Below are 12,502 nucleotides of genomic sequence, written 5' to 3'. Positions count from 1 at the left end.
TTTATGGTTACCTGACCTTATACAATATGTTATGAATATATGTATTTTATATGCCTAAACACTTTCCTCTTTTTCACAATTAACCAGCTAGAGTATTTTTCACACACCTATTCATCAATGAATGGTATAGTTTTCATTGTCATCATTCTTATTATTTATTTCTCATCTAACCAATTTGAAACTTCACGCATTTGTTGTATGAAAATCATGTCTTGAACAACATTGACTTTTGCACACTATGGCGTATATATAGAGTTACTGCCCCTTTTTTGCTAAAAAAATTTCAGTTCAATTCAACTACTTTCCTCAGTCAAATTTCATAAGACTAGATAGAATTGTTTGATTTAGTAGACATTGCAGCTTGTTTATGTTTGATGCACCTCGCCTAATTATTGATATTCATAGAGTTACTGCCCTTTATATAACATATTTTAAAATACCTAAGCCAATAACTTGCTCCAGCCACATTTGCATGTAACTGGAAAACAGGAAATGGGATGGGGACAAGACACCATTTTTTCTAATGCACTCCTTGCAAATAAATAAAAAAAAAAGATTCAAAATTTTTAAAAATGTAGTTAAAATTTTTTGTAGCATAAAAGAGTGTCGTATTTAAAGGTGCTTACTGTGACGATGTCCAGCTGTGTGGCTGAGGCCTGGCATAGTCATTAAATCTTTCCAAGGTCAAAGCTTCATAAAATCACTCTTTGTCATCCCCCTTTTATACACCTCCCTCAATGGAAGTACAATGCTTTACAAACACCAGTGAGGCTCTCGTTAGCACAAGTGCTTGTCCTTGAGAAAAGATTCAACTGTGATTATTAACCCGCGTCGGATTTTAAAGTTTTCCCACTATACAACAATAACAACTAAATCATCGGATGAACCAAATTCCACTACTCACAACAGTTGGTTCCTATTTTAGCTGTGACAAGTTAAGGTCCACAGGGGAACTATTGCTATACCCCTGGCATCAGTGTCGTCCAGCCAAGGTAAATTGTTTATAAAACAGTGTTGTGTCAATACTAAGAAGGACACAGCTTAGGTATTTGACATGCGTTTGGTGTCATTTCCTTGTGACATGACCTTTCCATTGGTACTACATTCATGGTACTGCTGACCTTGACTGTAACCTTTGAACTATGTTTAAAAAATTAAACTTGGGTCACAGGAAGTTAACTGTAATAAACAGCTTTCACATTTTCTTCCTCGTCACAAGACCTTTCCATTGGTACTACATTTGCAGATGTGCTGACCTTGACCATGACCTTTGACCCTTTTAGTTATTGTTTTTTTCTGTTAACTTTTAAAACATCTTTTGTCCTTTCAATGGAAGTGTTCCTATGGCCTCAGTGGATAAAGTGTCCCTCGCCAGAAAGAAAATGTTATTGTTGCTTTCAGAATGAATTGGAGGTTTTATCTTGCTTGTGACAAAGGGAGAAAGCTAGGGAATCTGGACTTTAAAGTTTTGTGTTTAGCTCAGTTTCTCAAAAATGTTATTTCAACCAAACCTGATATTTATAGTTGCACTGTAGTTCAAGGAAATATTAATGCCCAAAAATGTATTAAAAGATTGGATGACCAGCTCTGGCATTTTGCCAACAGTTCATATGGTTTCCAAGATGGCAGTGCCTCTGTTCATCCGGCACATATTACAAATAATTACAAATTTCAAAGTCGAACACCGAACATCAGGACCAGAAGACAAATGTTTCACTGAAATTTCTAACACCTACTTGTACCCTTGACTTCTGATTGTATCAGAGCACTATAGGATTCCATTCCCCATCGTCTAATGAAAGTACAATAAAAGTTCTGTCTCACAAAATCTTTGGTATTGTGTTGATGATTTCCATGTTTAGTCCTGGTTTTAAGTTGAAGCCTTTCCTGATTATGTCTGCCATCTTGAAAAATCGCAAATACTTTTGGCATGGCGCTGAATTTTGCAGTTAATGAATTTGATGCTTCTATGTAATGTATTTGATGAGGGGTTGCGGTTGCTAAGAGTTCAAGGTGTCCCGAGACTTTATCACTAGCCCTCCACCTCTGGGTTGTGAGTTCAAACCCATGTGAGGCAGATGCTAAGTACTGACCATAGGCCGGTGTTTTTTCTTACGGGTACTACAGCTCTCCCTGTGGCACCTCCAAAACCTGGCAAGTCCTTAAATGACCCTGGCTGTTAGCAGGACGTTAAGCAAAATAAACCAAATACATGTTTGTTGGGAGGTTCATTTCGTAGGCTTTGCCTAATTAATATTGTATCTAAGATTTGAACAATGAGATATTCTGAAATTTGAAATGCTTCTATATGTTAATTGCCTGTTTTAGATTTAGGACATTGTATATATAATGTCTAACCACTGACAGCAGTTTGTTAGGATTATTTAAGTGTTTTCCTTAAATTCCTTTGATCCTTTTGATAAAGCTCAACAACTCTGTTCATACTGAAATTTAATACAATTTCGGCGTAGCCAAAACTAAAACATGTATTATGAGAGAATCTTATTATGCCTTAGAAAGTTGTATAGAGATTGTATCGGTGTGAAACAAGTGGGTACATTGTTGTATTGAACTTGACCTTGGAATCGTTCTATTATGTAGACGTTAAGCAAAGTATTTTCTAAAAAAAAAAAGGACACTACTGATCAGTCCAGATGTGTTTTACCTGTGTTAAAGTTGTCAGGTTTCCAAAACTTTTCATACACTTGTACATTACATTGGAAGTATGGCATTGCCAATTGCCATAGAATAATGTTGAATTACATATCTATGAATTATTTTAGTCTCATTATCAATTACCAGGAAAATATATATTTAGTGTTATCTACATGCAACCGATAATGTGTTGAAACTTGTTAGATTGTAAAATGATATCACATACGATAAACATCTTGATGTGAATAACACTCATGTTTGAAATAGATTCATCTTGAACATGATAGGTCTATGAACATTCTGTATATGGAATGCTTCCTTGATTTTGAGCTGGTTTTTTTAGTCCACCATCATCAGATGGTGGGCTATTCAAATCGCCCTGCATCCTTGGTCTGTCTGTCCCTCCAAAAACAATTCTTGTTATCGCTATTTCTCAGAAAGTACTGAAGGGATCTTTCTCAAATTTCATATGTAGGTTTCCCTTGGTCCGTAGTTATGCATATTGCATTTTGGGACCAATCGGAAAACAACCTGGCCGACAGGCAGCTATCTTGGATTTTGACAATTGAAGTTTGTTATGGCTATAGCTATTTCTCATAAAGTACTGAAGGAATCCATCTGAAATTCCATATGTAGGTTCCCTTGGTCCCTAGTTATGCATATAACATTTTGGGACCAATCTGTAAACAACATGGACGACAGACAGCCATTATCGTTAATCTCAAATTTCATATATAGATTCCCCTTGTTTGAAAAGTACTAGAGGGATGTTTCTCAATTTACACAGATCAGTAAAAGGAAGGGGGGAAACAGAGAAGATCAATCTTACATGGAACGTATAAAGATCATTCAATGGTGGGCACCAAGATCCCTTTGGGAAGCTATTTTGTAGTTTTTAAATATCATAAATGTTGATGCATGTTCCCAATCTTGGCTCTTCATTAAGTCCTACCTTGGTGATAGTTCTTTTGAAACTTACCTAGCGTTTAAAGATCAAGAATCATTCATTATTGGGCTCATAAGACAATGCAAGTAAATTATCTACCTCAGAATTCACAAATTAGATAAATGTTTTGGTGTCAATTTTTTTTTTTTGATCCTTATTTACTAAATCCAGAAATTCACTGACAAGTTTCCACCTATCCATTTATCTAAATCCAGTGATTCACTGAGAAGTCCCTATCCCTACTAAAATCTAATAGTTCACTGACAAATTCCCATCAATCATTGAAATCGGTGCTTACCATGTAAAGTGACAATTGAAATCTACATTGAAATATGAGATATTTAAAAAAACATAATACCACATTGAATTTCAGCATTAAATACCTTCGATTTGGTTGGGGTTAAAAAAAAAGAATTAATATTCACATTTACTATTTAAACTTTTCAAAAATATTATCTTTGCATGGAAGGACAGTATAACGTTATAGATTTATAGGTTTACTTAAATAAAAGTCTTTGGCAAAATTTCAGGTGTCAAATTTTATGCAAGTTTGGAAAGCGTGTCTATATGTCTTTAAAAACCGCATGCAAGAAGTGTCGATGCCTAACTTGGTATTCAGTTGAACTGTCAAACCATTCAGTCAATGTCTAGACTATACCGTTTAATAGGCTACCCGGATCCTCCTGTCATCCATCTCCACAACCCACCCTGGCAGGATTTACTGGTAACACCTCGCCCCCTTTCTCCTGGCTTGACCTGATTAATATCTAGTAACAACTATCCGAGTTGTTTCACTTGGAGAATGCTAGCCTCAGTGTGTATGTTCAATCATTCCAGCTGACTATGTCCCATTGTAATCCTGTCAGCTATTCTACTAAGCTCCTTCTGTGGTAGTGGCCGCAGGCTCCAGCTATTTGTTATTTTTAAACTGAGCTAATCCAGAGATTGTATAACATATACTTGATATAAAATGGTTTTTATTTTTTATATAAACCTGCCTTAGCCGTTGTTTTCTTTTTTGATAGTTTGATATTGTGATGAGGTAAAAATGCGGAAAATCAAAATGTAACTTCAAAACAGTTTAATAGTAAAACTACCTTTCCAGGGATATAGTCGAAACTAAAGAACAACAAATACAATTTGATTTGAAACAGTAAATATATAACATAGTCTCTTTGGAGATCTACCAAACCCAAGTTTGAAACAAAGCAAGCTTTCCATTTACCAAGTTTTTATCGTATCTATCATTAAGAAGGTTTGCAGCTTGGCATCCTTCATTAACCAGCTTTGTAGTCTAGCATCCTTCATTAGCCAGGTTTGTAACTTGGCATCCTTCATTAACCAGGTTTGTAACTTTGCATCCTCCATTAGCCAGGTTTGTAACTTGGCATCCTTCATTAGCCAGGTTTGTAACTTGGCATCCTTCATTAGCCAGGTTTGTAACTTGGCATCCTTCATTAACCAGGTTTGTAACTTGGCATCCTTCATTAGCCAGGTTTGTAACTTGGCATCCTTCATTAACCAGGTTTGTAACTTGGCATCCTTCATTAACCAGGTTTGTAACTTTACATCCTTCATTAGCCAGGTTTGTAACTTTGCATCCTTCATTAGCCAGGTTTGTAACTTTGCATCCTTCATTAACCAGGTTGGAATAATGGGAGATCTTTTATTTGCGAGGTAGCTTGAGTTTTTTTTTTTTTTTTTTTTTAATTTTTTGTAAAGGCTGATCAATTATTTCCATTTTCTAATTGAAAACATTTTACTGATTGAAGTGGAATATGTATTTCAACCCTAGCATCATAAGTCTAGAAACAGTTATCCCTGAATATGAAAAGTTGATAACCTAGCCAAAATACTTATACATATGTTGGTTTCACACTATACTGTTGAATGGATGTAATCGAAGACTGATTGTATGGTACATGGAACCTCCATTTACCAATTGTACAGAACTGGTTTGTATTATGCATGGTGAGAAACAGGTTATGTTTACCTGGGGAATTACAATCCTTTCCATTGACTGTAATACAACAGGGCGTAGTAGGTAGGAATACTGGTTTGACAACATTCATGGAAATGAGTTGAGCCTTGGAGTTGAATGGAATAGTGCTAATGGTTTTAAAATAGATTATGGGGTATGACTTAGTAGTAGTGGGCGAGTATTCACTCTGGATGGAATGCTACTAGCTGTCCGGACAGAAACTCGTTGGACATCTTGTAGCAGGTAGGTCTTTGGATGCAATTTTTTGTAATTTTATTTTATACCTTTTTCTGTAAGCTGTCATTGTTGTTATGGGTTTTTTTTATTATTTATTTTCATTTTATTATTTATTTTCATTTTATTATTTTCTTTGAGAAAGTAACTATATGTACAAAAGTAAGAAAATCTAATATCAAAACATATTATTTTAATTTGCTTTTTTTTCTTTTTTGTTTTATTACTTACTATTTTCTTTATCATTTACAGACTTTTTTTACAAAAAAAAAAGGTTTAAAGGGTGTTTTTTAATCTATTTTCAAAATAGTTTTCCATGATTAAAACTACAAAGTTAGCAAATGCATAGCTTCAGCAGATGATTAAGATTAAGATTAAGGGTACAGGTCGACGGTGGATATCATCTTAAAATACCAGAAAAAAACTACTGAAATGTTCAGAAGATATATATTGTGAATAGTTCAGTGAATTTAATGAATACAAATTCGTTATGATAAATTAAATCCATGTAAGGATTTCAACTTCTAACTATTATTTCCATCAAGATTAGTACTTTTTTGTCAGTGAGACATTTTTTTTTTTTTTTTATTCTTTTTATTTCCCCTAATATGAAGATAAACGGAAAACGGTTAAATGTTACAAAGTGATACTAATACATTTACAATAGAGTATACATTATCATCAAATCAGTGAAAAGTGACCACTACCCAATGAGGATGGTGTCGTACCATAGACATACAATAGACGTAGCTTTATACACGTTTGTCAAGTATTGTATGGATTAATACGTGTAGAAATATATCATATTTCAAATACAGTGAAACCATGTGCAAGATGTAGTTTCATTATGAAATAAATACATCATAGTCTCAATATAAAGTACATAATCAATATATAGGATTATTTCTCAAAAAGTACTTGTGCAGGATCATTCATTCTAAAATTTCTTAATAAGTCCTGAGTTGCATGTTATTACTTTACCAGGTATTGGAAAACCAAGATGGTTGTCTGGTAATATTACCATTTTTTATTTTGAATGTTAAAGCTTAATTATTATCACATTTTTTCAAAAAGGTATTGTTTGGATCAGTGGATTTTATTTTGGTTGTGTATGTTCAATTTGGAAACAAGACTAGATGGCTACTGATTGGCTATCTTAGGTTTCGTCAGTTTAAGTTTTGTTAATATTGCTACTCCTCAAGCAGAAAAGGGCAATCAATTCTTTAAAAATATTCCATTGAAACAAGATAGATGACAGGTGGTCATTCTAGATTTAGACTGGCATTGATTTTCAACTTCAATTGTGTGTGCATTACCATAATTAGCCTTAAGTAATTAAGACCCCTCCCCTAAGTGTAAACGTTTAGTACCATATTTATCCTCAAATAAGCCCCCTCGTCTAATATAAAAATTAAGTACCATATTTATCCTCAAATAAGCCCTCTCACCTAATGTATAAAGTTTAGTACCATATTTATCCTTAATTAAAGCCTTCCCCTTGTGTAAAACTCCAGTGTTAAATTACGGAGAGGGACTGCTTTACTAATTAAAAATTGATACTGCAAAATTAAAGAAAGGGGCTTATTTGTGGATATATACGGTAGGCAAGTACAGTTTACAAATGTATGACAGTTTGTTGTTCATCAAGGCTATGAGGACAAATAATTATACCCCCTGACAATTCCTCCTAAACCGATGGGCCAATTCCAATGAAACTTCACACAAATATTAATGATCATGTGTAGATGTGCATGCCACTTTATTTTTCTCAAAATTATGGTTGCTATGGCAACCGGTCACTATAAACAGGTTTTCTGATAAGAATCATAACTTTAAGTTTGTCCGGACAACTCCTCCTAAACTAAATGGCCAATTTCAATGAAACTTCACACAAATATAGAGGACCATGTGTAGATGTGCATGCCACTTTCTTTTCTTTCAAAATTATGGTTGCTATGGCAACTGGTCACTATAAACAGGTTTTCTGATAAGAACCATAACTTTAAGATTGTCCAGACACCTCCTCCTAAACCGAAGGGCCGATTTCAATGAAACTTCACACAAATATAGAGGACCATGCATGTGTAGATGTGCATGCCACTTTCTTTTTTTCAAAATTATGGTTGTTATGGCAACCGGTCACTATATTACTGGGTTATCTTAGTTAGCCTCTAATTAACAGTTCCAATTCACCATTGACTCGTGCAGATTGCGGGGGTATTAGTCAGCCATCCTGGCGACAGTTCTAGTTATCATTGAATGCTCGCAGTTGTTTGGACATTTCTAATGATTTGTGGGTGGAAGTGCTGGAGGAATCATAGAGAAAAGAAACGGAACTGAACATTAGCACTGGGGACAACCTGACTGTTACAGTACATGGAATTGACAATAATTAATGATCTTATTCACTATCAGCTCGTTATTCTAGACTCTTCATGCATTTGACTGTAATTAGTACAGGTTCTATATAATATCATATGGCTTGGTATTGAAAGCACTTTTTAAACCCCCTTGCAAAACATTCAATCGGTGGCTCTAGCGTTGAATTTGTGTGCCTGGTACAATTTCACCCAATCCTAGCCAGTAGCCCATGATTATGATTTTCTGAATTATTAGTATTTGAATTTTTTTAAAAAGCTGGTCATGGTGAATCACATTTTCAAGCCATGTATATTTAGGTTAAACACATACTTGCTATAGAATCTTTTGTTCCTGATATGTTGACAGAGTATTGACCATGTTCTCACCAGAGGGACTAGTATCCACACTTGTATGCCAGGCCCTTAAATAAAACATGCTAGACTCTACTAAAATGAAGGTGTGACTGTCCCAATGTTTGACTGGCCTGTACTTAACATTATCTTGCCCAATCTTGAATTGTGGAACAAATTTTCACCAAAAATGAGTCGGACAAATAGAAACCCCTTGACACTGAAAATTGTGTCTGGCTTCAGGTATTTCAAAATTCTTCCAGATAGTTATAGAATAACAGAATCAGAATTTTAGCATGAAATAACTTGTAAATTAACAAGGATGGATAGTATTGCAGCAGCAATACAAAGTCCCCTGCCTTATCCAAGAGTGCAACTATTTATTTCCCATTTTTTAAACTACGTGTTATACTGATCACGTATACCAAGTTTCGTTAAAATCAGAGTAGTACTTTAGGATTGTCTGGACACGCCTCAACCAATGAGAAGCCGGCGGCCATTTTGAAAAATGTTTTATTTCGAAAAGAAAAATTGGGATGCAAACTACATGTGATACTGATCATGTATACCAAGTTTCGTTAAAATCGGAGTAGTACTTTAGGAGGAGTTGTCCGGACAAGTCTCAACCAATGAGAAGTCGGCAGCCATTTTGAAAATTGGTTTTTGGAAAAAAAAAAAGTGAGATGCACAACTACATGTTATACTGATCATGTATACCAAGTTTCATTAAAATCGGAGTAGTACTTTAGGAGGAGTTGTCCGGACAACTATTGCGTGACAGACAGACGGACGGACGGACGGACGGAGGGACAGACGGACGGAGGGTAAACCTAAAGTCCCCCCGTTTTTCAAACGGCAGGGGACTAATAAAGATGCTTACCTTAAACTCTTTAAGTCTCAGTAATTAAACCTCCCCCTCCCCCAGTGATCAGTTGGTTGAAGTTAGGGGTATACTGGTCTTTCATACATACATCTGCTGTCTGTAAATGTGCACCTTCATTCTTATATATGCATGTCATGATATAAACTGTATGTATTGAAGGAAGTATTATTTAAACTGTAAGGGGCTATCCATTACATGTGCATTATGATATTTTAATTGGTGTTGTGGAAACAGCCAGTACAATCTGATATCTCGGAGTATTTAATAATTTTAAGTTTGAATTTATATAAAATGAAAAAAAATTGTTCTATGTCATCATGTGTTTTGTCCACATCTATCGTCCATAAACTTTCCACATTTCAAGCTTCTTCTCAGTTACACCTGTGGAATTCAGCTTAAACTTCTCAGTTACACATGTGAAATTCAGCTTAAACTTGCCTGGATAATCTTGATGGTCCTGATCAAGTGTTGTTATTTTTTATGTTGGTTCAAAATCATGATGGCCACCTGCATGGCTGTCACCTTGAATAACATATTTTGATTTTTTTTCTCTTAAGGAAAGAAAGCCAATAAAGCGTTGTTATTGTTTGGCCTTGGTAACATTGCACAATCATGGTTTTCCTGACCAACACCTATCTTAAATTTATTCTCAAGTTACGCTTGTGGGATTTGGCTCTAACTTTGTTGAAATTATCCTGAAATTGTCTTGACAAAGTTTTGTTACTTTTCATGTCAGTCTGAAATCCAAGATGGCCATGCATCATGGCCACTGTCTTGAAAAACACAATTTAAACAGCTTCTGATCAAGTTCCACCAACCAACAGGATTCATTTCAGGTTGATTTGAAATCCATGGTGACTGGTACACGGCTGTCATTTAAAAAAAATACAATTTTAAAAAGTTAAGCAGTTCCACCTTTCGAATTTAGTTGAAACTAACTTGGATTGATATTGGAATGGATTTGATCTAGTGTGATAATTTTTTAAATACTATATTTTCATCAAAGTAAGAAATGGAGGTTGACACTCCTGTATGTTGGGAAATTGACTATATTCTGTGACTATTTTAATGTGGCATCAGGATGACAGAAGGGTGATTTACTATGATGTAGTATTGGACAGGTCTACTTGTACTACTAGTGGTATAAGACATTAAAGGTTTTGGTGTATATCTGTGGATATTACATAAGCTGTTGCATAAGTTCACAATTGACAATACCTTTGTGCTGACATGTGATGTAAGGTGGTTTTTATGTCACAATACCCACCCTGTTCTCACCCCACCCTTCTTTGATATCTCCAAGTATACATACAAATGAATCGTTTTGATCCCCTACGGTTGAAACTGGGGAGACTAGGTTTCCTCCCTGTCCGTCCCTCTGTCCGTCTGTCAGTCAGTCCACTCAGTTTTCCGCACTTTTCTCAGTCATGCTTCAAGGTATGTTGGTATGTAACTTCGGTATGAGTAGCTGTAGATTAAGTTTGAGTTTCAGGTTTTTTTCTAGTGGGGGCAGGTAGGGGACAGGTATTGCTTTAGCAATACCCAGCATGCTTGCTATAGCATATTTGTGTTTTGAAAATATTACAAACCTGAAAGTGAAACATATGTTGTTGAAGCCCCAGTAGTGAGAATATTAAAAATGGACTTTTTTACCTGGACACACCAAAATTGATTCTCAGAGTTGACTGTGAATATAGAACTAAATGATGTCATGTTCTCTGTTCTCATCACTAATTTAAAGTCTAACTTCATTATATTGTAACCATAGGGAGGTAGGGTAGTGTAGTCATAATACACTTACCTGTCACTTAGATGACCAAGGTTTGATTTTTTCGATTGGACATGAATGTTTCTGAGATCACTTGCCTAATCTAAGGTTTTCTTCGGGTACTCTGCTTTCCTCCCTCATTTCAATGTGGGCCAAGAAGAGTGATTCAGTATAAGTTGAAATAATTTGTTTCACAATTTTTTGATTTACAATTATATAGTTACTACAGTGTATTATCTGTTACAGGTACACTAGGTTGGAGGAATAAGGTGGTGCATGGTCATCCCCCTTTAGGAACACCAACCTCACCTGGAGGCAGAGTCAACACATTTCGAAACATTTTCGTACTAGATTCGGCCAGCTATATCAGATTCCAGACACACAGCTTTCCAAAATGGGCAGAGTTTCACCTGTCCTTCTGCTGGCAGCCTTTGTTTTACCTGGAGTGCTAGCTCAAGGTAATTAGCATTTTTATGTTCCGTTGTCTGATAATGCTGTAAAAGTTTTTTTATTGCTTCAAGTATTAACCATTAATATGGGGGGGGGGGGGATCGAGGTGGTGGTGTCGGACTAGATACTGTATGTAAAGATAATGGAGGGAGAAGAACAGGTAAGGGAGGGGTAGGGGAGATAACTGTAAATACAGGTAAGGAAGGGGAAGGGGAGATAACTGTAAATACAGGTAAGGGATGGGTGAGGGGAGATTACTGAAAATACAGGTAAGGGATGGGTGAGGGGAGATTACTGAAAATACAGGTAAGGGATGGGTGAGGGGAGATTACTGAAAATACAGGTAAGGGATGGGTGAGGGGAGATTACTGAAAATACAGGTAAGAGAATGGGTGAGGGCGATACTGCAACTGTAAATACAGGTAAGGGATGGGTGAGGGGAGATTACTGAAAATACAGGTAAGGGAGTGGGTGAGGGCGATACTGTCAATACAGGTAATGAAGGTAGTCAGAGTAGATAATGTAAATACAGGTAAGCGAGGGGTCGGACTAGATACTGTAAATACAGGTAAGGAAGGGTCGTAATAGATACTGTAAATACAGGTAAGGGAGTGGGTGGAGGAGATACTGTAAATACAGGTAATGGAGGGGTCAGACTAGATACTGTAAATACAGGTAAGGGAGGGAGTGGGGGAGATACTGTAAATACAGGTAAGGGAGGGTCGGAATAGATACTGTAAATACATGTAAGGGAGGGGTCGGACTAGATACTGTAAATACAGGTAAGGGAGGGTCGGAATAGGTACTGTAAATACAGGTAAGGGAGTGGGTGGAGGAGATACTGTAAATACAGGTAATGGAGGGGTCAGACTAG

The 12,502-nt window shown here is 36.0% G+C and overlaps 1 protein-coding gene across 19 annotated transcripts in view; it reads left to right on the top strand.

Moving 5' to 3' along the window:
* The first annotated feature begins 5,751 nt into the window (after positions 1 to 5,751).
* The window catches only part of LOC117335442 (hemicentin-1-like), a 66,030-nt gene continuing 59,279 nt past the window's right edge, over positions 5,752 to 12,502 (top strand). For 9 of the 19 annotated variants that reach the window (XM_033895426.1, XM_033895437.1, XM_033895429.1 and 6 more), the window contains exons 1-2: positions 5,753 to 5,825; positions 11,425 to 11,636. In XM_033895426.1, coding sequence (XP_033751317.1) covers positions 11,573 to 11,636 — 64 coding nt within the window. In that variant the 5' untranslated portion in view covers positions 5,753 to 5,825; positions 11,425 to 11,572. Of the gene's footprint in view, positions 5,826 to 11,424; positions 11,637 to 12,502 lie in introns of all 19 variants that reach the window. The other 10 variants (XM_033895435.1, XM_033895434.1, XM_033895436.1 and 7 more) reach the window with 3 other exon arrangements.

The sequence above is a fragment of the Pecten maximus genome, chromosome 10, assembly GCF_902652985.1.
Source record: "Pecten maximus chromosome 10, xPecMax1.1, whole genome shotgun sequence".
In the NCBI taxonomy this organism is placed as follows: Eukaryota; Metazoa; Mollusca; class Bivalvia; order Pectinida; family Pectinidae; genus Pecten; species Pecten maximus.
This window is presented reverse-complemented; position numbering and strand designations above follow the sequence as displayed.